General features: G+C 47.0%; 1 protein-coding gene across 1 annotated transcript in view; it reads right to left on the bottom strand.

Annotated features, from left to right (window-relative positions):
* The window catches only part of PSD3 (pleckstrin and Sec7 domain containing 3), a 147549-nt gene that overhangs the window by 44334 nt on the left and 75901 nt on the right, over nucleotides 1-27314 (bottom strand). Inside the window, exons 8-9 of the mRNA XM_026661268.2 lie at nucleotides 26519-26577; nucleotides 20809-20898 (exon numbers count right to left, since the gene is read on the bottom strand). Of these exons, the coding sequence (XP_026517053.2) occupies nucleotides 20809-20898; nucleotides 26519-26577 (149 nt within the window). The remainder of the gene's footprint in view (nucleotides 1-20808; nucleotides 20899-26518; nucleotides 26578-27314) is intronic.

The raw sequence follows: 27314 nt of genomic DNA, 5'->3' as shown, positions 1-27314 counted from the left end.
CAGGTATGTCTGCCTGGAGAAAAAGCTGCAGCCAGGCTAGATCACGCAGTAGGTTCTGAGGGCATTGAATGCATTTCATGTGACCCACATTTGAACCCAAGTCTCCAGAGGTGACCAAGATATGTTAACCTGCTGCGCCATCTACACATGCCAACCTGCTGGCCAGCAGCTTTGAAAGCTGCAGATGCAGTTAGCATTAGCTACTGAAATATGGACCTGGCTAAGCCCAAGGGATGTGTGCGTCTCAGTTGTTGTTTGGCAGTAGATGAATGCGAGTCAGGACAGCTGGGGTCTGTTCCCTCTGTGCCATGGGGCAGGTCACATGACGTCTCTCCACTCATTTCTTCCAGCTATAAAATAAGGCTCATGCTAGTCCCCTTTGCTAAGTCCTCGAAGGTCCTGAAAGAGGTGTGCAAGTGCAAGGTACCAGAGAAGGAGTTTGTAGCCGGAGAGGCAAGAAGGGACTAACAGACCAGACCCCGCTCCCCCAGCCAATGGACTAGAAACACCTTCCAGCCCGGTGTCCACTGGCAGTCATGTGACAGGCCCTTAAGGTTTTATTCCAGAATGTGTGATGTACCAGGGATGCAAGCAGGTGTAGGTGGAGACGGGAACTTAGGCAAATAGCCACAGGCGACACAGGTGAAACAGGCTATAGGCTCAGACTGAACACAAAAAGAGAATTTATATACAACCAGGACTGGGATCCCATTGTGCTAGGCACTGTACAAACACACATGACCTGATTTTCACTTCCCCAGGGCCTCTTTATACCTCTTGAACAATTACATTTACACTGTGCTGGCAGCACGGAAAGGCCTTGAAGGGGCTTTCATGTAAATGTGAATCAAGTCCACACAGAGAGACTGTCCTTACCCCAGAGAGCTACAACAAACGACATTGACCGGCCAGACTAAGAGTGGGAGGGGAAACAAGCAGAGAGAGGTGACATGATTTGCCCAAGGTTACATAGCAGGTCAGTAGCAGAGCCGGGAACAGAACAGCGGCTCCCAATCCAGTGAGCCAAGCGCTAGAATGTACTGCCTCCTCTAAAAAGGCAAACAGTCGCTAGCTAAAGAAGAGAATAATAGGAAAAGATCAAAGAAAAATCTTTATAGTGCATGCGTCCTTCTGCTCCGTTTTGTTTGGCTCTGTCTCTCCTGTTTTGACTGTAAGCTTTTGTGGGCCGACACAGGTCTTCCTACATGTCTGTAAAGCACCCAGCACACTTTTGGATGCCATATAAATAATAATGAGAATAGAGAAATATAGATCAATTTTGAGCAAAAAGTAATACGGTAAAAATAAAAATGCATCAACAAACTGGGAACTGGAGCTGAATAGTCTAGAGAAAAACAAACAGTATGTTTTCCATTTCAGCCGTCAGAGGCAAGCACTGCGGAGGCAGAATTCTATTAGCTTCAACAGGAATTCCACACATTATGATTATTATTTATATTACAGTAATACCTACAGGCACCAACTGAAATCAAAGGCCCACTGTGCTAGGAGCTGTTCATACACATAGTAAGAGATGGCCCCTGCCCTGAGAGCCTACGATCTAAAAAGATAGGAGAGACAAAGGGAAGGGAGGGAAAACTGAGGCACAAAGGGGTGAAGAGACTTGCTCAAGGTCACACAACAGGTCAGTGGCAGAGACAGGAATAGAAGGCAGGTCTCCTGATTCCCAATCCAGTGACCCACCCAGCATAGCACAAGACCTCCCTACGCATGTGCATGGAGCAGCTTTATGAAAATGAATTGTCCCAGTGAATTCAGTGGAATCACTCACATCCCTAAAGTTATTTACATACAGAATGTTTGTGAAATCAGGGGCATGAAGTGCTTGAAGATCTATCCCTTACTTGGTAGCTTGTCAGAGTGGGAGACAGGAGAGTAAGAGAAATGGCTGCCATGTACTTAATCCTGCCTCAGTGGGGGGACTGGACTAGCTGACCTCATGAGGTCCCTTCAGTCCTACATTTCTATGATTCGGTGACATTGCACCAGCAATCTCCAGGAAACCCTATCATGTTATTTCACTGAAACAACCATGGCCATATTGTGTTAGTTATACTGAATAAAGTCCTTCTCAAAAGCAGTTTTACTGAAACTGAAGTAAAACCTTTGGAAAAGTTTGCACTGCTCCAAGGCTAAGAGCGTTAGGCCTTCACTGAACATTGCATGTACTATAAACTACGAGTGCATAACCCGGACAAAACAAAGAATACCTGCGGAGAGAAGGGATGTTTTCATCATCACATTCCTTCAGAAGAGTCTGCTGGAATGTAACTTCTGCACTGATGTATGTGGGATTTGGAACAAACAGACACAGTAGGTCTCCAGCATAAATAAAATGCGTGTGTGTGGGTGTAAACATGATACATGAGCACAGGCACACACACAAATCATGGCTAGATGCCTTTAGATGTTCTTCAAAACCACTCTAGCCGTATCTTGTTTTAACACTCCCTAGTGAGCAGCTACTAGCATTCTAACCTGTGTTATAATCTGTGTGAGGTGGAAAGGAAGGTAGAGGGAAATTTGTTCACTATTTAAAGCATCTTGCTCACATACGGCCAGATGCGGTGAGGTGTTGGTCTGATGCTGAGTACCCCACTCCCACTGTAGGTGATCAGCACTTCTGGGAATGGGTACACAGAGAGTGGTGGAATGAGGCAGGCGCCAACCCTGCATACAATGTGTGTGTGTTTGCCTACAGTGGTCTGCTGCTTCAAAGCACACTAAACCCAGTTCCCGGAGCAGTTGGTTATATCCATGTTAAGCAAACAGCCATAAATACATCCCTACCAGCGTACAGTGGAGCCTTCCTAATCAATATTTGATGGTAATATTTAATCATGCAGTACAAGTGAGATGATATTTTTATCTAACTCCCTCATAGACAAAAGCAGAGCCATTTAAAGAGGGAAGGAAAATGAATTTTAAAGAAATCTGTATAAATAATTTTCCAAAAATAAAAAAATTCCAAGACAGAGAATTTGCAAATACAGGCAGTTTGCCTAGGAGCAGAGCTCCAATTAGCATTCCAGCTAGCAAGTTTTCAGTGTTTACTGTTGCATCAAGCTTCGAGACAGGGCATCCCTCTAAAATCCGATCTATACAACACCAATCCTCTTTGCCTTCAGTCTCTTCTCAAACTGATGGATCTTTCCTGGCTTCACAGCAATTCTGTGATCACTAGAGATCACCCAGAGCCATATGAAATGCCTTCATTTCTCACCAGACCATCAGTACAAGATTTTCTATCATGTTATCCCTATTCACAGCAGACAGAAATATTGTGCATTTATTTTTTACCTTGCTTTCTTTAGCAGAAAACTCCGAGGAGTTGGAGATTTTCATAGACTTTGACCGGTGGGACTGTCGCCAGAGAGAGTCGTCTCGGGAGTATTTCACGGAACCTGTGGCTCTCACTCGGACCTTGCTGGTGCTCTGCACACTATTAACTCCAATCATTTCCAAGAGGGAGGGTGGGGGGAGAGGAGAAACAATGGCCCACCCTAGACCAGTGCAGTGTAGTAAAGCTGGAGACAAATCTGTAAGGACTGTCTGTGGAACCTAGGCTGGAGCTGTCAGTGTTTGCTTAAAATGCACCAGGCTGTTTGCTCCAGCATCTTCAACTACACTGTTTTGAGCCAGTCTGATTGTTCCAGGCATTGCTCACGTCACTGGCCCTGAAAAAAAAGAGACAAACTCCACCCCTGCTCCCCTCCCTTCTTCAGCATACGCTCCCCCTCCCCGGACACACACTAACACAGGCACAAACACAAAGAGACATATCCCAGATACGGGAACAAATGGCAACAGGCCAAGCAAAGCAATTCATTCTCAATTCAAAGAGCAACCCTTTTATTCCTGTGATGTCATGCCTCCTTCATTAAGGTCTCCAGTAAAATAAAGACACCATGAATAAAAGCCTTCAGTAACCTGTCAGGCACTGGCCCTTGCAAGTGAAAAATGCTGATGGATTCCAGGACACTACAAAACCAATCCCAGGGCTCTGGAAAGTGGGTTAGAAAAATAAAGACGCCCCCGTCACTGTCTGCCCTTAATGAATAGTAACAATGCTTAGCACCTCTAGCTGCATTGTTATCCAGATACCTCCAAGTGCCCTCAAAAGAGGCATGAAGGGGACACTGCAGTGCCCATTTTAAGATGGGGTAATTGAGGTGCAGGGGAGGGCAAGTGATTGTCCAAGGTCACCCAGTCAATCAGTTGCAGAACTGGGAATAGAAACTCGGGCACGTGTCTCCCCTTTGCAGTGAAAATACGGGCAAAGGAAATAGATGCTCCAAAAATCATTCCAAAACAGGAATGCAGCCCATATCCTGTACCCTGTCCTGCCAGCACATCCACACGGGTTAACAAACTGAGGACAATTTGCAGCCCCACGCAAGCCCTAGGCACCATCTAAAGCCCATTCAAACCCCACTTTGAGGGCTTAAAGGATATATGGCCCCTATGCTGGTCGCTGTGCAGGAACGAATGTCATCCAATCAGCATGCACGGTTTCAGACAGGGTGGATGCTCCCAGTAAGGGAGAGGAGCTGGTTACCTAAATGCTGCAAAAGCGCCATCATTTCTGGCTCCTGGAGACCCAGAACATAGCAGATTGCACGTAACCATAGCAACCAGCTCAGAGGCGAGAGCTCAGAGGTAGTGACAGCTGCTGACACAGGATGGAGCAGGTAGCCAGCCAGTACAAGTGGGGAAGATGAGCGGATGATGGGAACATAGCCCCGAACCCAGGAGAGATGGTACCCATACAAATGGAGGTGAATCACAGGTGTCTGGGATGCAGTACTCAGCAGCCCCTGAGCTGAACAGGAAAACATTCCAGCATGTGCCAGTCACGTTGCTGCCCTCCGCAATGGCCTTTGCACTGCTGTGATATACACGGCGGCTGACAAGCGGCTCTCACCAGGCAGCTGGAGATCCAGAACATCCAAGGGCCAGCAGGACTATTAAATCATCTAGTCTGACCCCCTGCACAACACAGGCCAGACAACCTCACCAGTCACATTCCCTCAGTGACAGGAAAATCCTCAGGTGGTAGAGAGCTGGGTTAGCTGCTGTGTGCCACGCTCTCCCGCCTCTGTAGGCAACGAAGATGATCAAGGGGCTGGGGCACATGATTTACAAGGAGAGGCTGAGGGAACTGGGGTTATTTAGGTTGCAGAAGAGAAGAATGAGAAGGGATTTGATAGCAGCCTTCAACTACCTGAAGGGGGGTTCCAAAGAGGATGGATCTAGACTGTTCTCAGTGGTACCAGATGACAGAACTAGGAGTAATGGTCTCAAGTTGCAGTGGGGGAGGTTTAGGTTGGACATTAGGAAAAACTTTTTCACTAGGAGGGTGGTGAAGCACTGGAATGGGTTACCTAGGGAGGTGGTGGAATCTCATTCCTTAGAGGTTTTTAAGGTCAGTCTTGACAAAGCCCTGGCTGGGATGATTTAGTTGGGAATTGGTCCTGCTTTGAGCAGGGGGTTGGACTAGATGAGCTCCTGAGGTCCCTTCCAACCCTGATATTCTATGATTCTATGAGTCCCTCCCTCAGCTGGGGGGCAAGCCTGTGGGGTGGCCAGAGCACTGCAGTGCCAGCTGGCCTAAGGGCTCTCAGGAAGTGCTGCTAGCCGCTGTAGGTTAGTGCAGAGACACATTTGTTACTGGAAACAAATGAACTGGGACTGGATGCAGTCCCCCCCGTCCCGCACTTGTTTACATACATCTGAACCGCAATCAGCATGCCTCACTGCCAGACACTTGGGTTCCCAGAGACAGAACGTGTATCGCCAACGCAGCAGCAGTGTGACAGGAGCAGAAGGCTTCTGCTACATCTGCCGCAGATCCATTCTGCTAGTTCTCAGAATCTCCCGGACCCTGACCCACCCAGCAGTCATGTCTGTTAACTCCCACATGCACTGGCTGGAAGAGGTGGAAATCACCACTACCGGGGACACCTCTAAACCTTTCTTACTTGTTAGCACCTGCGTTTTTCACGAAGAGTGAAGGGTTGGTCATAAACACACTTTCCTTTCTGAAAGGCATCTCTCTATTTGCTGGTGTGTTCCTGAGACGTGAGTAAGTCACGTCACATCCATTGTATTCTGCAACCCCTGGCTCACAGCAGGAAGAGCCTGTAGCTTTCCTTAGAATCTCGACAGGCATACCCATTGTATCAGGCCATGTGGACAATGGCCTTCCCCCCACACCACCACCACTAGCAACAGCCTAGTAATTTAGGGATTAAAATATGCATTTCAGATTATTTGTCATCTGACTCCATCGTGGATTGATTGCAGAAAAGTCTCCGTCATGGAAGAACCATGTGTGTGATGCAGCAAGAAACCATACTGAACTTGCCCTAGAACTGCTCCAAGCAGGTCAGAAAAACAGAACTTGGGTCAATAAAAAGATACTTCAAGGAAATAAAAGTCAGTGGGTCAGATCCTGGTATAAAATCAGCAGCACTCCCCTGGGGTCAGTGGAGCTACACAAAGGATCAGATCCTATTTCTGGAAGCTATAAATCAGCACCTCTGAAAATCAGGCCCTCGCTGTCTCTAGTTGGACACCCAAAATTGGGAGGGGGGGGGGGTGCCTCTGCCATGATGCCTACAGAGCTCCAGCATGCTGCAAAGCCTAGGCAGGGGGCAAACTGAGTCCTTGGCTTACTGTACAGTGATTTGCTCCCTTTACTGCTACCTTCTCCTCTCGCTCCAACCCACCTGCAGAGTTTTATCATCACCAAGATTGTGAGCTCATCTCCCTGCACATCTGTACAGCACCTTGCACAGCTGGGCCCTGATTCCTGATTGGTGCTGCCAGGTGCTACTGCTGTATAAATAATAAACAGCAGCAGGAAGAAATTAGCGAATATTTGTCTGGACAGTTTGGAGAGATTCAATTAATGGAATATATTTTAGTTCAAAATATTAGACGGTGACATGAATGCGAAAGACCTGCATTGTGATATTGGAAGAGAAATTCGATATGGGCTTTGTGGAGCACAATCGAAGGCCTGGTCTACACGACAGAGTTAGGTCGACTTAAAGCAGCTGATACCTGGAGCCGTGGCGGGGCTCTGGCTGTCAGCACCCCACAAGGCCCCACACTGACAGTTAAATCGGTGCAAGTGCTGCTGGTGAGGGCATGTACCCCGACAGAAGGAGCTAGTGTGGACCTGCCAAACCGATTTATTTACTGCAGTGGCTGTATGTCAACGTAACTTAAGTCAACTTCATTTTAGAGTGTAGACTTGCCCAAAGTAACTCCCACTACTGTACTGAAAGAAGAGCTTTGCTATCTACAAACAAAGAGACAAGAATCCATTAGTACCACTCAAGCCTGATCCTAGTGACAAAAAATAAACATTTGTTTAAAAAAATCCCAACCCACTCCTGAGACCAAATGACATATTTGTGCAGCACAGTTATTAGGACACAGGAAAGACAACAATATTAAGTGAATCTGTGTATTCGCCAGAGGAAGATTTCCCTCTGTTTAAAAAAACCAACCCCACAATCCAAACACACAAAATGCAAATGGGTTCCGTTGCATGAATGAAGCGTATAGACTATATATCTTCTTAAACGTAGCCACCAAAAGGTGATCAGCAATCAGCTGTCTTTGGGGAGCTGATATTTAATATAACGATTTCTGAGGTCTGTTGACCAGTCAGAGGTTGACAACATAAATTAAATCTTAATGCCTCAATCGACCGTGTATACAGCAGTCACGGATACCTGACCGCAACTACTTTTGTCTTCTACACGCACAAGTGGTCAGGTAAAGGCAAAAATGAGGAGATGCTGTAATAGGATAACAGCATGTTTCATGCATGGTAGGAGGAGGATGGATATCCATGTAGCTTTCTGATGTTATCTAGCTATGCTGTCTTCATGCTAGCCATCCATCCTCGGTTGACCGCAATACACTATACAAGACAAGACATTTACAGAAATGCTGGGTCTGATCCTGCCCCCATGGAAGTCTAGAGCAAAACTTCCATTGACTTCCACACAGGAGGATCAAGCTTGCTGTGTTCTTCCGAGGTAAGATGTACTATGTACATGTATGTATTCTGTGTCTGAACACAATGAAGAGTCCCATATGTCCATGGAGCTGATTCTGATCTCACCCTATGCTTTGCATCAGTAAATCGATTCAAGTCAGCAAAGGAACACCAACACAGTATTGGTGTGAGATCAGAATCAGGCCTCACCCTTCCATTTCCTTTTTTTTCCGGTGGTGGGGGAAGAAGTGGTAGAGGGAGAAACTCTCCTTTCTCTTTCGCTGCTGAAATAAAGTGTCATGTTACTAACCATGGGGACTGATATGATAATGAAAACAAACTCCTTTGCAACAACTGGGATTTCACGGATACCACACAAATGCTGCAAAAATCACTCTGAACATTCCCTGTACAAAAACCAGTGGGAGAACACTTTAACCTGTCTGGCCATTCTATGACAGACCTGCGGGTGGCTATCTTAAAACAGAAAAACTTCAAAAACAGACTCCAACGAGAGACTGCTGAGCTGGAATTGATATGCAAACTAGACACAATCAACTCAGGATTAAATAAGGACTGGGAATGGCTGAGCCATTACAAACATTGAATCTATCTCCCCCTGTAAGTATTCTCACACTTGCTTCTTATCAAACTGTCTGTACTGAGCTATCTTGATTATCACTTCAAGTTTTTTTTTCCCTACTTAATTGGCCTCTCAGAGTTGGTAAGACAACTCCCACCTGTTCATGCTCTCTGTATGTGTGTATATATATCTCCTCAATATGTTTCACTCTATATGCATCCGAAGAAGTGGGTTGTAGCCCACGAAAGCTTATGCTCTAATAAATTTGTTAGTCTCTAAGGTGCCACAAGTACTCCTGTTCTTTTTGCGGATACAGACTAACACGGCTGCTACTCTGAAACCATTCCCTTTACAACTGCTCGAAATATAGCCGGAGAATGAGGAAACTTCACTCCCCAGCTAGGCCCTCCCCTCAGCCCACACTAACACAATATTGTTATTGTGTTACTATACTATTTTTTATTTATACCAAAATAGAGATAACCTGCAAGGGAATCAGGTCCTGTTATTACATTACTTGTTTTAATAACTATATTCTAATTACATCCTCTGCTCACAAAGACAAATAGGGTTATACATTAATTGAGACTTCCATTTTAAAATTATCAGCATATTATTTAATATAAAAAAAGTTATTAAGTTAAAGTTGCAACAGAAGATGTACCATTGAATACAGCCATAAAAAAAAAAAGCCCCTCTACTAAAAACCTCGACATTACAACTGAGGTTACAGAGGGGCTGGTTTCAGAAGCAACTGCTGAATCACACATATGCGTAAACACAGGGAAAAAATCTCTGGCTAGTTCACTGACAACCTCGACCCTGCACCTGCAATAAACACTCCCAACAGTGCTGAAGCCTAAATTGCCCAGCTGAGACGCTCTTCATACAGCCTTCTCTCAGAACCATACGTACGACCGTTCATGCCATCCCGATTCATAAAGCCGAGCGCAATCCAGGAAATGAAGGCTACTTTAACAATGGCGGGGGCTTTACATGGGTGTCCTGTCTTGCATTTGGTGCAATGCCTCCTAAGCGATGGAGCACGGAAGGCAAAGGCGAGGGGCCAAAGCTGGCCTGTGGTTTAAATTAGAGGTTCCTCCCCAGGGCTGCCTACAGGCTGCCCAGGACACCCTGTGGAGCTCCCTGCTATGGACACAGCCCCCCGACATGCTCCTTCCTGTTCCTAGCCCCACCTCCAGCATGCCCCCGAGGCCTGGGCCTGTGGAAGGGAATAGCACAGGGGCAATGAAGTCAGGTCTATGTTGCTCCAGTGCCAGGAGAACTCTGCCCCAGCCCCTCCAGCTCCTGTGTGGCTCCTACATGCCAGCGAGGCCAGAACCAGCCCCTTAGGGTATGACTATACTGCACGCTAAGCCCACGCTCTGACTCAGTTTGAGCCCAAGCTCCACTTCCATCCACACACGGATGAGTTTGACTCGGGTCAGCCAGCACTCATGACCCAAGTCCTAGGACCCTACTTTGGGGTGCGTCAGAGCCAGAGCCTGTCATTTTGCAGTGTGGACTCAGTTCAAGCCGCACGCTCAAGTCAGCAGGTCGGCATAGTGCGGTATGGACACGTGAGCACAGCTGAGAGACCTGGGTCCAGCAACTGGAAACCCAGGATTGCAGCACAGCGTGGACGCGCGAGTGCGGGCTGGGAAACACGAGTCCACAAGCCCAGTCCCACAGACCTGGGCTTACAATGCAGTGTAGACGTACCCTTAGTGTTTACTAATATCTTATTAATACCTTACACACGTCATCATCAGGTAATATGACCTTGAAAGAAAACTAAGTGCTCTATTTAACATCAGGCATCAAAGAAAAACATCAACATTCAAGTTGCAACCCAATGTTCTTGTTTGAAGGGATAATAGTTGAAGTAGGTCACGGAGAGTAGCCCAATGTCATTCTCAAGGTGTGATGACTAACAGAATGCAGGAGCACAGAGGGTTTATACAGCAGTCATTCCAAAACCAATGGAAACAGCATTTTTTAAAAATATGGTATAAATTGAATTTCTACTCCTCCTTCCCCCGAGTTGCAGTACAGAACTTAAATTTCTAGCAGATCAGTGGGTGGAAGATCAAAGAATGTTTTTCAGAATTTGTTTTCTACCCACGTGGAGGTGGGAGTAATATGTCAGAAGGACCAAAATGTGTGTGTGACATTGTATTAGAGATTTCCCGACTCAGAAGGATCCAAGGCTTCTGATTTTAAAGGGACAGACATTTCTGAATAGTACTGTATGTATTTTCTGAACTGACAATCTTGACAATTTAGAGGGCTAGATGGAAAGCTCAGAATTTTCATGTTCATCGTCTAGAACTGCTAAACATTTCAGTTAACAAGTCAGACTGTAACTGACAGCTTTTATTATTTAACAGGATGAAGAAACTGATTGTTCCCACCTGGAAGAGTCCATTTTTAAATGGTCCATCCTCAGACAATACATTAATGAGCCTTTGCCTTCTTGGATGAAAACAAACCCCCAAACAATCACTGAGAAACCGGTACTAAACTACATAGTTGCTGCTGCTAACGCTGGAGACTCTGAGCTGACTCTCCCTCATTCCCTGCCCCCTAGAGGTCCGCACAAAGATAGGAGCCCCGGTGTGCTAGCTGCTCTATAAACGTGTAGGGAGAGAGAGTTTCTTCCCCAAAGAGTTTACAGCGCAAATAGCTAAAGAGCAGGAGCAGCGCAGAGAGGTGAAGGTCACTCAATCCATCAGCGGCACAATCAGGAACACAACCCAGGTCTTCCAACTCCTAGCCCAATGCTCTGTTCACTGGGCAATCCCTGAAGCATATAAGACGAAAATATGTATTTCTAAACAGCTATTAAAGGTTTTGTCTCTTGAGCTGTTGGTCATTGTTCAAAAAGTTTTATCTTCCTCTATTCAGAGGCACAAAGCTGGCATACATAATTAGACTTTTGCTGCTAGCTTGTGTTCATTTCCCAGACAAAACACTAGGGCTTATCTGCCTTTAGAGAAGAATACAGATATTAGATTTTTCTGCTTACGTGGTTTGACTCAAAATCCTGGAATCTGGAAATAAAGTATTGTAGGAACTTTTCATTATCTAGCAATCGTCTACCTTAACAACAACACAACACTTATCATGCTAATATACCTCTTAGGGACAGATTCCGATACCCCTTCTCACATCTGTATTCCAATAAGGCTATTCATAGAGTAAGGTACTATTCAATGTAAGGGTATCAGAATCTCACTGATTAGAGAAGCTAATTAGCAATACATGCTAATTATAACAACTATCTGCAACATATCATAGTTCACAGTTCTGCATGATAAACAAACAGGTTTGCTTTAACTGGCTAAGGTACTTAACAAGTTATAATCCACAACACTCGAAACCACTAGCTACAGGAAAGAAAGATTAATCCCACAGGAGCACTGGCAGCAAACAGTGGGCAGGATTAAGGTGATGTGGGTGTGACCTTGGTGACGAGTTGAGCAGTGTTAATTTGTTAGGGGAATGGGCAGTACATGTCTGTTTAGGATGATATATGCATGTAAGCAGATGGTTTTACTCTGCATTTTCTGGGCTTTGTGTTTTTCAAGATGGCATTATTACCTCTTAGCAACCTGAATGGTTTTTGGACAAGTGTTTTTTTCATATTTAAATGTATTACAATGGGCTACAGAAAACAGCCTGTAAATTTTGTCCTTTCCGGGGTAAAAACTAAATCAGACTGCAGAAGATCAAATGCCTTCATATTTTTTGGGGGGAGGAGGGTGTTGTTTTGTTTTGAGTGCTTTTGGTGAAATGTTCTCTAAATTCTTGATCCCATACTGAATAGAATTCTATATTTTTTTGCTGTCTATACTTTTTGCTGTCCTCATGTGCAATCTATACCAATAAAAGCACTGTAGGAATTAATGCTGTCAACCAGTGGTCCTCAGCCTTTCCCTGCTGACACTTCCCCAGGACTCCCTTCTCATCTAGCTGTGAAGTAGCTGGCCTCCCCTTTGCATTTTGCAGCAGCAGGGGGTTACGACCCCTTAGTGCAGAACCTATGCCGTACACAAATGTAAAGGCGTGCAGAGGATACAAAGGAAAGCAATTAATGTGCACACAGCAGCGTGATCTGTATGATTTCCTCCGGGTAAATAAGAGAGGAACAACTAAGCTACTTTAAGCTTGCACCTTTTCTCCATTAGACATCAGAAATGACTGGACTGGACCAAACAGGATGCCAGGAATCCTTTTCTAACCACATGTTTGCTTTGGAGGGTCTAAGGGGCGGAAAAAAACCCATGCTAGACAGAAAGGCAAAAGACAAACTGAAACAAAACCTTAATGAAGTGCAAAAAACTGACGGCAAAATGAGAGACACACTGCCTCGCAGCTTCCATAGGAAACTGTGCAGCCCAGGAAACAGATCAAGAATTCATATGATTTCAGAAACTACGGGCCAGACTTTCAAGAGCTCAGCACCTAGTAGCTCCCACTTGAAAATGTGGCCACTTCATTTAGGTGCCTCTACGGGAGATGAGCTGGCACTCAAAATGGCTTTGAAAAATCGGGCCTTAAACGTCCAAGTCTTCAAGCTGGATTTGAATCCTACCCCCATCAGCCATTTCCTGACAACAGTTATAACCAGCTAGTCTGTATTATCGTACGCTGTACTCCTGTCTCTTCTCCTTTTGGTACAGTTACCCTAGTGCACAGCTCTATGAATAGCCAACACCTTCCATGAACACAGCAAGCAGGTAGCAATTACACAACTGGCCCATTTCCATTTCACGTGTTTTGGGGAAATGGGGCAGCCACAGCCAGCCTGCTGGGGACCAGCCAGCTACAGGACTCACATGAGACAGACAGTTGTAGCTGTGGAATAAAACCTTGTCTCATTCCAGCTTCCTCCATCATCAATCCAAGGGGGTAACTCACAACAAATGATCTTGGTTCTCTAGGGACACTATACCAATCACTCTGAGTCCAAAGAAAGCCAAGTACTGCCTTGGGCCCAATAGGCAGGGATCACCTTGGCTCAGAGCTCAATAACACAGTGTTCTTCCCTAAAACTATAGAGACCCTCTCATAGCCTAAACATTGCCTTTGAGGGTGTGTCTACGCAGCAGCTGGAAGGTGTAATTCCCAGTTCAGGTAGACACAGCCACCCTAGCTCTGCTTGAACTAGGCCACTGAGAACAGCAGCGTGGTCATGGTGACATGGGCAGCGGCACAGGCAGAGGCTTGCGTTAGCTGCCCAAGTACATATCCAGGAGGTCAGATGGGGCGGTACTCTGGCAGCTAGCCCAAGCTGCTGCCCGTGCTGCTGCAGCCACACTGCTATTTTTAGCACGCTAGCTCAAGCAGAGCTAGCGTGTGTATGTCTACCCGCCCTAGGAACCAGACCTCCCAGCTGCTGTGTAGACATACTCACAAAGGCCTGCTTCCCTACTGAGTCCCAGCCACCTCTCTCTGCTCCCTTTCTCCCCCTTCATCCTTTCCACTCCCTTGCTGGACATGAGGTATACACACCTTGTCACAAGCCCTTCATTCATTACCACAGACAATTATTACAATGTCCAGTTTTTACAAATGTCGATCATTCGACACAAATCTACAAGGAATTACTACTCAAAGTGCACAGGACCAGTCAGAGCAGAAGAGACTAATGGTCCCCTCAGTCCACGATCCCAACTCCAAGCGCAGCCACAGTGGATGCTTCAAAGGAAACCAAAATTCCCCCATTTCCCTTATTTCACCTATGATTATGCCATGGGTGAAATTTCTACATGGCCCCAGGGTTGTTGACTAGCTTATGTGCTGCCATAATTGTACACGAGTTGAACCTGCAGATACTGTTCTTCACAGCCATAAGGCCAGAACTCCTGAGCAACAAGCCAGGGACTTCCACCCAGCAGGTCCCATATCAAGCCCAATAATTACACATGCAACTTTTCCTTTTAAAATGTTATTGGTTTATTGCCCTTGAATTTGACAGATCAGCTCTGCTCTGGATTGTGCCCGTTTGAAATTAGACCTATTTGCAAGGATGAGAAAGGGTTAATATTTTGCCTTTCATGCCCTTTGATTCCATTTCCTCGTACTTGCTTCCTTTTTAAACTAAAAGCGTGCTGATTGTTTGGCTCTCGGGCTAGAACCCCCCCCACACACACACACCACGGATCACCCTCATGAGCCTTCAGGAACCCTTTGCCAGACCTGGTATGCCTTTTCGGAGCTCTGGTGACCAAGCTGAACATTGTATCCAAGGCGAGGATGCAGAGTACCACTGATTTAGTGAGGACTGAAGTATTTGCTGGGTTTATTCTCCTGATCTCGTCTCACTGAGTACAGCTGGATATCTTCTAACTTTGTGAACACCCAGCGCCCTTCCATGGGCCTCACTCATGCCAGTGTAAATCCACAAGAACTCCAGCGAAGTCAGTGGAGTTTTACCAGCGTAGAGGTGTTATGGGCTAGAGGAGAAAAGGGCCCCTAGATAAATTCCATCTATTATCTAGTCCAGTTCTCAACCTTCTCCATCTTGAGACCACCCAGCCAGGTTCTAGTCATGACCTCTCTCCCGACACTGCTCATTCATTTTCACTGGCTGCTGGTGAATTTTACCTGCCTCTGTGTTGCCCAATTTTAAAGTTTTATTAGATCCCTCAACACCCCCCACCCCATCCCACCCCCTGACTTTACAGTAACTAACCAGAATTTCAGGTATATTTGCTCTGAAGAGCCTTGAGTGCAGCTTGCTACCCTGGGTTCTTCTATTTATTGCAAATCTGCCGCTGGTCCCCAGTTGTACATTTCTGTAGCTGTGTGATTCCAGATTTGCTTTAGGAGTGAGCAACATAACTGCATAAGGCTATATAGATACAGTCATCACTGAAATTTCATATTCCTTGCAGGGGTTTTTAGACTTCCAAGGATCAAGGAATTTTTACTAGAAAAATGTACTATTTCAATGGGCTGAAAGTGAAACACTACCATGAAGTCAGGGTCAACTTGTCTGACAGATCACAGGCCGATATGATGCAAAATCCCTGGTGTGGCTGGCATATGTAAGCTCAGAATCAAAGGGTGGGATTTTAAAAAAAGCTTCAGTGACTTTGAAACATTTCACCCAAAAATCTAACTCTGCCTGGATTTAATGGGCCTGATTCTCCCTCTCTTACGCCAGTTAACACCATAGATGTCAATGAAGTTCTTCCTGATTTACACCTATGCAAGGGAGGGGAGAATCACAGCCTGGGGGCCTGATTCTCATTTACCCCAAGACCCTTTACACCAGTCTGATGACATGAAGAGGCCTCTGAGTGAGTGTAGTAACAACTGGCACCCATTTCAAGGCCTCTGCACTGCCAGAGCACCATAAAGGGGCCTTAGGGTAAACAAGACTCAGGTCCAATATCTCCATTTATATTGTCCATTAGTAACTGATGGCAGCTGCATGGGACGTGTGACAGACGGTTTTACTGCAGCTAGGGTGGAATTAAAAGCAAGCCAAACATCTCTCCCTGCCTGGTAAAGTATTGATTGGATAAATACTGCAATCAGATCTCAGGGGATCTCAGGGGAACCAGTAACAGAAGCATCTCAGTTACTGATGCTTCTATTCCTCTCGGTTTTCAACATTAAAAAAACCAACCACCTCAGATCTGACAAAGAGGGGGAATGGATCACAGACTGAGATATCAGAGTAAAGCTCTATTCAGTGTTAATGAGCAGATCTGCAGGAAGACACAAGGTGCTGAAGATCGGATCTGGATTTCTCATTTAAAATTCCAGCAAGAATAAAATCTCAGCTCCTGAAGCAGTATCAAAGACTCTGCAGCCTAACTCTAAAGCTCTGTGCTGTATATCCAAGTGTCGATATTGTACAAGAAACCTTAGTAAGACAAAGAGACCTCTCTTGGGGGAGGGGGGGAATCGGATCTCACATCAAAGAGATTCTCAAGCTGATAATGAAGAGAGTATTACCTAGCTCCAAGCAGTCTCACCACTCTACTTCACAGGATGCAGCAAGATTGATGTCAGCAAACCAAAATTTTGCCATTTCGAAGGCATAGAAAATAAACTCACTGAGCCAGATTCTGCTCTCAGTGGCACTGAAGGTTAATGGGACTGACTGAGTATAATTAGAGGCAAGAGTTAATTTTTACTTGATCTTTGGTTGTTTTAGATACCATGCAGGAGAGCAGTATCTGCAATATGGCTCTTCCTTGCCATGGCAATTCAGATTCCACTTGTGGCATACGTCAGGGCCAGCTTCCTGGAGAATTAGCTACATGGTTCCTGAGGCTTTCAGTTATTTTCTTTTCCTGTAGAAGATCAGGGTTGGAAGAGACCTCAGGAGGTCATCTAGTCCAACCCCCTGCTCAAAGCAGGGCCAATCCCCAACTAAATCATCCCAGCCAAGCCTTTGTCAAGCCGGGCCTTAAAAACCTCTAAAGATGGAGATTCCACCACCTCCCTAGGTAACCCATTCCAGTGCTTCACCACCCTCCTAGTGAAATAGTGTTTCCTAATATCCAACCTAGACCTCCCCCACTGCAACTTGAGACCATTGCTCCATGTTCTGTCATCTGCCACCACTGAAAACAGCCGAGCTCCATCCTCTTTGGAACCCCCTTTCAGGTAGTTGAAAGCAGCTATCAAATCCCCCCTCACTCTTCTCTTCTGCAGACTAAACAAGCCCAGTTCCCTCAGCCTCTCCTCGTAAATCATGTGCCCTGGCCCCCTAATCATTTTCGTTGCCCTCCGCTGGACTCTCTCCAATTTGTCCTCATCCCTTCTATAGTGGGGAGACCAAAACTGGACACAATATTCCAGATGTGGCCTCACCAGTGCCAAATAGAGGGGAATAATCACTCCCATCAATCTGCTGGCAATGCTCCTACTAATACAGCCCAATATGCCATTGGCCTACTTGGCAACAAGGGTACACTGCTGACTTTTGATACGGTCTCCCACAGTATTCTTGCCGCCAAGTTATAGAAGTATGGGCTGGATGAATGGACTGTAAGGTGGATAGAAAGCTGGCTAGATCGTTGGGCTCAACGGGTAGTGATCAATGGCTCCATGTCCAGTTGGCAGCCGGTTTCAAGCGGAGTGCCCCAAGGGTCGGTCCTGGGGCCGGTTTTGTTTAATATCTTTATTAATGATCTGGAGGATGGTGTGGACTGCACTCTCAGCAAGTTTGCAGATGACACTAAACTGGGAGGTGTGATAGATACACTGGAGGGTAGGGATCGGATACAGAGGGACCTAGACAAATTAAAGGATTGGGCCAAAAAAAACCTGATGAGGTTCAACAAGGACAAGTGCAGAGTCCTGCACTTAGGACGGAAGAATCCCATGCACTGCTACAGACTAGGGACCGAATGGCTGGGTAGCAGTTCTGCAGAAAAGGACCTAGGGGTCACAGTGGACGAGAAGCTGGATATGAGTCAACAGTGTGCCCTTGTTGCCAAGAAGGCTAACGGCATTTTGGGCTGTATAAGTAGGGGCATTGCCAGCAGATCGAGGAACGTGATCGTTCCCCTTTATTCGACATTGGTGAGGCCTCATCTGGAGTAGTGTGTCCAGTTTTGGGCCCCACACTACAAGAAGGATGTGGAAAAATTGGAAAGAGTCCAGCGGAGGGCAACAAAAATGATTAGGGGGCTGGAGCACATGACTTATGAGGAGAGGCTGAGGGAACTGGGATTGTTTAGCCTCCAGAAGAGAAGAATGAGGGGGGATTTGATAGCTGCTTTCAACTACCTGAAGGGGGGTTCCAAAGAGGATGGAGCTCGGCTGTTTTCAGTGGTGGCAGATGACAGAACAAGGAGCAATGGTCTCAAGTCCTAGGTTGGATATTAGGAAACACTATTTCACTAGGAGGGTGGTGAAGCACTGGAATGGGTTACCTAGGGAGGTGGTGGAATCTCCTTCTTGGAGGTTTTTAAGGCCCAGCTTGACAAAGCCCTGGCTGGGATGATTTAGTTGGGAATTGGTCCTGCTTTGAGCAGGGGGTTGGACTAGATGACCTCCTGAGGTCCCTTCCAACCCTGAGATTCTATGATTTTATGACTCGTATCCAGCTTCTCATCCACTGTAATCCCCAGGTCCTTTTCTGCAGAACTGCTGCTTAGCCATGAGCCTACAAAAAATAAAAATTAACTTTCCCTGCATCCACTAAACTTGGAAAATATACCTTTAAGCCCAGCTCCATATAATGGCAAATGCCTAGCTTGCCAGCGGGAGGAGAAAGAATTGTGATTCGCAGAGGTCCAGTTCTCTCCCTGACCCCTGCTGAATTGATGAGAGGTGGGCGTCTGGTATTCTCAAACTCTTGTTCGCTGTTACGTTTTCAGCTGTGACATCATGCCACCTTGTGGACTCTGCATAGATCTAACAGGAATTGCGAAGTCAAGAGCAAGGACCCTAGAGAGGCACCGTTTTTAGGGGTTCTGAGTCAGACACTGAATTTGCTTTCATCCATAGTGTTGCTAATGGAACAGTTAAATTAAAAGCATTTTGCTGAAGAACCTTGCTGAATAAAGGCTTATGTGCCTGATTTTTATTTCTAAACATAAAGCCTGTATTGGCTGCTACGATATCCGCTGCAGACTGCCAGTAAGAGCTATTGAAAAACAAGGCTACTGCTTTTCGGTACATTCAGATTTACTAAGAAAAAACAACGAGAGGCAAACCCTCAGTTGTGCCAGAGCACATCTCAGCAGAGTCAGGGGACAGGCAACAGTGGCTCTAAAAGCCACGTTTCTGCCTCCTCCCCCTCTGATCCTGGGGCCGGACTGGGGTGTAATCAGCCTCCCACACAGATGAGAGTATCTGCCAGGAACCGGGACAAGGGCAAGCAGGGACTGATGGAGAGTACTGCATTCCTGCCAGACCCTCTTTAGCCCCCGAAACAACCCCTCCAAGCCCTATCCCACTCCCTATGCTGGGCTGGGCTGGGCTGGCACAGAGCCAGCTATCCCAGGTTTATAGCTACCCATTTAGGATAGCTTTAAGGTCAGTGCTAAAAGTCCTTAATAGCACAGGCCAGGATAATGATCATTATTCTTCCAACAGTGGAAAAATAAACAGCAGGTGAGCCCAATGGAAATCTTCCTTTTGTACACTAAACAGGCTATTTAAAGACAGCATTAGCGATCTAGCTAGTCAATAAGAGCCTTTAATTAGTCTGCCAAGTAATCCCACTATGCCTCTCCAAGGCAATGGTAGAAATGAGTTTACCTGCGACCGTACTTTCAGTGACACTTCAGTTATTAACCACCCAGGCCAAGGTTTTTATTTTTTCCAAATAGGGGCTTAAATTTAGGAAACAGAGCCCAGGAGGAGCCCAAAGCAACCGGAGAAACCACAAAAATTAAAAAAACTACCTTGAACTATATACTGTGTCTTGCATTTCATTAGGGGCCTGATCCAAAGCCCATTGAAGGCAATGGGAATCTTTCCACTGACTTCAGTAGATTTTGGGTCAGGCGCCAGGTGCAACAATATTTCGTATTTTCCCATTACTGAACAATTCATGAACTCTAGTGTAAACTCTTGTCTCCCTTCAAACAGCCTGATGTTTCATGCCAACAACCAGACAAAGGAAAAGAAATATTTCCCACTATTATTGCTACTAAAATGAGATGAAGCCAGCTCAGGCTCTGCAGTTATTCACATTTAAAGACTCGCAAAAATTATACAAACAAACCCTGAAGAAAAGCAGTACTAATCTGAAATTATCTCTCTCGTTTTGATGTGAAAGCCCCTATGCGCCTCTTCCCAAGCTCTATATAAAACTTATATAATACACAATTCAGGGATCCGTCTTTAATATTCAGTTGCAATAACTGGCTGGCTTTGTACCTGCTCTTATCATTACATAGCACTCGTAGATTGTGCCACACCTTTGTTTCCTTTTATTAAAAACTCTGGCCTCAAACCTGCAGAGACGAATGCACAGACTTACCTTTATGCACTGCAAGTATCCTCATTGGGACTACTAATTGACTTTGCAGGAGTGAATTTTTTTATGTACTTTGGGAGCAGAGAAAAGCCCATTCACCATCGTGACTAACAAACAGGAATTCAATAAACCGCATGGTCTATTTTAACTGTGACTCAGGAACCAGTCAGTGAAGGCACAAGCAAATCTCTTATTTTAAAACCATCCGTTAAATTCATCCCTTACCTTCAGCAGCCCCCTAGGGAAATCTTTGCCTTCGTTCATCCCCTGAAGGTTGGCAATGAATTCTTGACAGGTCATCTTTTTCCCAATGTTCTGGAAATCACCAAAAGATACATTACAGAAACATACAATCAGATTGGTGCTGTTGTCCAACAACAGTTAGGCTTAAGAAAACCACATCTGGATGGATGGCATCTCCTTGCTTTAGTCTGAGCCCAAGGCAGGCCGTGCAGAGAAGCATTCCCAGAACTATACAGACATTGGTGCACGTACGTCTTCATAAACCCAGCAGGAAAACGCACAAGAAATGTGTGTTAATAACCCAGCCTCCTGTTCAAACAATGGATGTTAAGTAGTACACAAACATCATAATGAGGATGGAGGTGCTGGTGGTGTTTCCTAGCACTTGCCCTGTGCTTTTCATCCACAGATCTCCAAGCATTTAACAAAGGGTGGAGTTATTTTCATAGAACTTTAAGGTCTGAATTCACAGAAAGCTGGAGCCATGTTGCCAAAGCTGCTGTCCAGAAGCTGGGAAGAACTTCTTCCACCAGGTTAGAAACTGAAACTTGAACTGGAAAATAAAGCATATTTCTAACCCTAACTTTCGGTGATTCCCTGAGGTTGAGGCTGCACTGGCATTTCCAATCCAAAGGTCCTTTTTTGGTTTATAGCAGGGGTGGGCAAACTTTTTGGGCCGAGGGCCACATCTGGGTGGGGAAATTGTATGCAGAGCCAGGGCAGAGGGTTGGGGTGCGGGAGGGGGTGCAGTGTGCAGGAAGGGGCTCAGGGCAAGGGATTGGGGCAGAGGAGGGGTGCGGGGTGTATGAGGGGGCTCAGGGCAGGGGGTTGGGGTGCAGGAGGGGGCTCAGGGCAGGGGTGCAGGAGGGGTGTGGACTGCAGGAGGGGGCTCAGGGCAGGGGGTTGGGGTGCACAGGGGTACAGGGTGCGGCAGGGGGCTCAGGGCAGGGATTTGGGGTGCAGGAGGGATGCAGAGTGTACGAGGGGGCTTAGGGCAGGGAGCTGGGGGCCAGAGTGCAGGAGGGGTTCGAGCTCCGGCCTGGCACCGCTTACCTAAAGCGGCTCCGGGGTGGCAGCAATGCGCACTGGGAAAGGCTCCCTGCCTGCCCTGTCCCCGCCCCGCACCGCTCCCGGAAGCACTGTGGCCCCTGGGGGAGGGTGGGGCGGAGAGCTCCGCGTGTGCTGCCCTTGCCACGCCTCCAGATACCTCCCCCAAAGCTCCCATTGGCCGCGGTTCCCCGTTCCCCACCAATGGGAGCTGCGGGGGGCGGTGCCTGGAGGCAAGGGCAACGCATGGAGCCCTCTGCCCGCCCGCCCAACCGGGAGCCGCAGGAACGTGGTGCCGGCCGCTTCTGAGAGTGGCGTGGGGCCCACGGCGCCATGGGGGGCAATCCCGCGGGCTAGATCCAAAGCCCTGAGGGGCCGGATCCAGCCCACGGGCCGTAGTTTGCCCACCCCTGGTTTATAGTCTCACTTGCACTCAGGTGATCAGCAGCAGGGTCAGAGTACCCAGGTAACCCTGGCCTGGCTGTGAGCAGCCACACTGCAAAGGCCCAGCCAAGTCACTGTGACCTCACTGGTGCTGCGCTCCCCCATGTGTGTCACTAGGACTTCTGGGGGTATATCCCATGGTTCTTAGCACTACAATAAGCTGAGCAACTTTATGATTCTTTCCCGGTGAACTATGGAAGAAATTGTGTGTCCATCCGGGTATGTGCGGGAATCGTGGGAAGACAGTGAATCACTCACTACAAAGTGGGCAGGTTACCACCCTGAGTTAAAGCAGTGCTAGCCTATACCCCAGCTGGGTTGAAAGCACCAAAAAACTCTGATGAGAAGGCTCCATGTGCGACAGGAGCTGGGTTAGGGACAACACGTGAGGAAGAGCCCGGGTTAACTCTGCTGTGCAGACAGGCCCTGACAGACTGAAGGAGCTCCATCTATTATACAAGTTATGGACTTTTAGGGCTACATCATCCCTTGTTCTTTGTGCCTGCTACTCACCAGAGCACACGAGCAGGGAGAGGTGAGGAGTGGGCTGAGCCAGGATTCCACCCCCACCACATCACCTAGCAATGCTGATCCAACAAAGAGATGTGCACTTTGCTACTGTATAAGCCAGCAATAAATCACTCCCCCTTCTCACAGAGCAAAGGGGCGACCAGGAAGGAACTGTGCCATCAGAGGGGTGTCTGACCTACACTCTCTCCTGGAGCAGTACAACGTACACACCAGCCCCCTAACTCCTGCTTTTATTAAGCTTCAGGAAACAGCTCTGAACGGGGGAGGTTTTAATTTTAGATTTAGGCTTTTGCTGCTATAGTCAGACCCTAAAATTACAATTCATTTCCCCACCTGAAGTGGGTTGCTACCCATATTAATAGGTTCCTTCTTAGATCTTCTTTTCCAGCACATGGTAACTGAAGTAGCTTACTCCAGTACATGGAAAGAGGATGAACTGCAGCAAGACAGGGAGGAATAAAGGGGGTTCATTAGATCCATTCATTTACTTCTTTGGTAAATAAAATAGCAGAGACATGCTAACAGGCTGGAACACTATACTGGAGTTAGAAAACAGGAGTTACGATATGTGCAGAAGAGGCTGCATTCAAAGTTATAAACACCCAACTTACCACCTATAAGGGAAATGCAAAAGAATAAAAAGATTACAGGTGATCCAAGGAAGAAAAGGACAAGAGAAATACATGCAGGATTCTGTTACTTGTTATGGCAGCTGCTCTGTGTTCTCCACACTTAAGACAACATGGTAATAACCACCAGTCACAGAAATCTGCAGGGTTACACGGTCTTACGACAAACAGAATTAGCTTAGCCTCAGCAGCAGTGTAAAGGGATAGTCTCCAGCTAAACAACGGAGCAATCTCTGGGGCACATTCCTGTAGCTTTATTTTTACTCATGATGAGTGCTGCCTTATTCCTTGAGATGTGCCATCAACTTCAATGAGACTCCTGGAGGAGAAAGGCACTGTTCTCAACATGAGAGGGTAGCGGAATGTGGCTCTCTGGGAGTAGAGTTTGCTTGTAACTATTTTTCCCTTATAAAATCTGGAGGCTGAGATCTGCAAAGCCACTTCGGGGCTTTGGACTCCCATTCCCCATTAAAACTAATGGGAAATGGATGTTGAAGTCCCTTAGGCTGGGTCTACACTACAGCGGGGTTCCGACCTAAGATACGCAACTTCAGCTACATGAATACCGTAGCTGAAGTTGCGTATTTTAGGTCGGCTTACCTGGCGGTGAGGACGGGGGAAAGTCGACCGCTGCCGCGCTGCCGCCGACTCCGCTGCCGCCTCTTGCCGAGGTGGATTTCCGGAGTCGACGGCAGAGCGATCAGGGATCGATTTTACCGCGTCCTCACGAGACGCGGTAAGTCGATCCCCGATAGACCGATTGCTACCCGCCGCATCGGCGGGTAGTGAAGACATACAACTAAGACTTTCAAAGTTGTCTTAGGGTAACTTTTATAAATTCCTTGGAGTTGCTCTGAAGTCTGTACAAGGGGCAACCTCCTTTCTTGTAAGAGCCACCCCGAAAGGTTCCCAAATGTTTGAAGGACAGCTCTGCCTTGCTTCGGTTAGAATACCCCCTCCCCATTAAGAACCCAGTCTGGGTCGGTCCCTGGGGTGCTTTAAGGCAGGTCTCCATGCATTGTAAATACATTTTCTGAAATACAAATTAAACAGCCACATCAAACTAATGTAAGGTTGTATTCGTCCCACCCTACCCCCACATCTCAGCGTCTGATCACATAGCTCCCCTCTCCTCGGATGGCGATAGGGCGGCTGAGGTACAGTTTGTGTCCATGCGTTAATTTTAACCTGTAGGGCACCTGGAACGGTCTGCTGGAGCAAGGATAACTCAGGCAAATGCCAGTCCTTCTCTGCCACCTAGTGGCTATGAGTAGAATGGCACTGAACGAAAAGGGGCTAGAAATTGTGGTTAGATTCTCCCAGGCTCTTACACTGTGTCAAGGAGTCTTGCCCTCCCTTGAACAAGTGCCTGTCAGAATTGTTCCTTCTAGGTGACCAGACAGCGAGTGTGAAAAATCGGGACAGGGGATGGGGGGTAATAGGCGCCTATAGACAAAGCCCCAAATATCGGGACTGTCCCTATAAAGTTGGGACATCTGGTCATCCTAGTTCCTTCTGTGCGCCAATGGGAAACAAGAAGACCCCCCCCCCAAGAGGCAGGGAGGGGGCGTGGCCACAAAGTGAGACCACCAAGCAGGGAGTTAGGGAGGGAGTTCGCTGCACCCATTGTAGGGATGTGGCTCCTCCTGGGGGCTACTTGCTTCTCGGAGGGCAGAATCCCTCCTGGCACTCCTTCGGGAGAGGGAGTTCTGCACTGCACCCAACATGGATCGATGTCTAGCAGGCATGGTAGAGCCCTGTATTACGTCTCCAGTTAAAGCATCACTGTGTTACACCTTTTCTGGCTTTGTCCAACAAGAAGAAACTCCACTTCCCACTGGAAATCGGCATGGAATCCAGATTTCCACAAGAATCTCACTCTACTCTCTGTATTGCCGATACCATTATCTTGGAGAGTAAATTACTCTGGGCCTGATGCTGCAGTCATTCACGCAGGCAAAGCTCCTACTAACTTCAGTGAGGTTTCACCTGCATGACAGACTGCAAGGTGGAGCTGTTGTTGGGTAGCATTTGCTTTTGTGCAAATGCATGTGTTTTCTGGAAACGGCATATGTGGAGTAGTTCTTATTCATGCAAGCCAGCCGGCTGACGCCAATACTCCTGAGGGTAAGTGCTATTCCACGTAACTTAAGGGGTGCAGAATTAGACCCTAAATGTGTAGTGGAGACTCCCAAAAAATGTGCAGCAAAAGGTTAAAATTCAGAGCAGTCATATCTCACCATGAGCACATACAACGGGGTGCTCAGAGCACTGAAATATATGTTATGTAGTCTCCTACTGCATCAAGTGTGCCAGACATACCTTTTGTCTTATTTGGCTCATGTGTGTTTTCACATCAGCTGCAGAGGATACTGAATGGACGTTAACTGTGGTCACTTCATCCAAGAAGCTCTCAGTTCATAACTGGCTGCCCAAACATCCCCATTTCCTCCCAGGTTCTTTCTCCTCCTCCCCAGGATAGCAAAGCCCCAGGGAAGGTAGAAGCCAACAGACACTGCTGTTGCCAGGCCAGAACAGGCTGCTGTCCCCAGGAAGAGCAACACAAAGGAGGATGAGCATCAGAAGGAGGAGTGCTTTCAGTTCCCCCACCCAAGGGATGGGCAATGCTGCAACTGGGGTAGTGGGCACAACCCTCCTGGAGGTCGGGAGGGGCATGCAGGGAACCACACCCACTGTCACACCCCTTCTGGGGGTGCAGCTTTTCCCCCCAACAGGATCTGTTGGCCAGTTGTCAGATGACCGCCTTTGAGATATCCCATGGAGGAAGCAGTATCTGTGCTCTGGGGAGCATAAGGACTGCAACTGTATCCAAGCACACGGGTGGCGAGGATGCCTATGGGCCTTGTGCTGCTAGCAGAGCGGCCAGTGGCAGTCCTGCTCCCAAGGAGGAGCACCGTGCAAAACAAGGAGCGCCTGAGAGGGCTGATCTGCGACCAGCACCACTTCCTGAAAGCTCAACTTTGACAGGCAAGCACTTCCTGAAAACAAGGGCAGAGCATGTTCTTAGCACGTGCACTCACATGGCCATGTAGGTCAGTGTTCAGCAGCATCACTGCACAGGTGAGACAATGGACTCCATCTGGGAAAAGAAACAGAGCAAATATCACACACAAATAGGGTGACCAGATAGCAGTGTGAAAAAATGGGACACACTTTTTTCGGGGTGGGGTGGGGATATAGTTACATATATAAGACAAAGCCCCTAATATTGGGAAGGTCCTGATAACGTCTGGTCACCCTACACATAAACTCACACTACCCAGGACAATGTATTTAAGATCAGCTCAGATTGCACTAGGACCTTGCTCCCCAACTGAGTCTGTCTCTGCCTTTAAGGGGAATCTGCTCATCAAGTAACACATAGAAAAATGCAGGAAAATCAATCTAAAGTCATTTAACGAAAGTCAGTTCATCTCATACTTTCTTTCGTCTTTTATCACCTGTCAAAACTGTCTTGCAGCATCGACTGATAAAATAAAGTAAAAACCACACTTTCACGGCTACTTTGCTGGTATCAGTACACCAAATGGAATCAGTTCTTTTTTTTTTTTTTGCTCGTTAGGCCAGAATAGAAAGAATAAACCCCCTGTCTCCTTGCCTGGGACACCACTGACCTTCCAGCAAGGAGATGTTATAGCCTCTCTCAGTTGGCATGTCTGGTCTTCCAGAAACATAGTCCTGAATAACATGAGCACATACTATTTCCCCGCACAGGACCCCTGACTCCTGAACTGCTGGTCTTAGACTCTGAATGAGGCAGGGCTGCACAATGAAAGAGGCTGCTGGTGCTCACAGGACCCCAGCCTCATATGCAGC

Source organism: Terrapene carolina, unplaced genomic scaffold (assembly GCF_002925995.2).
Source record: "Terrapene carolina triunguis isolate 2854851 unplaced genomic scaffold, T_m_triunguis-2.0 Scaffold988, whole genome shotgun sequence".
In the NCBI taxonomy this organism is placed as follows: Eukaryota; Metazoa; Chordata; order Testudines; family Emydidae; genus Terrapene; species Terrapene triunguis.
This window is presented reverse-complemented; position numbering and strand designations above follow the sequence as displayed.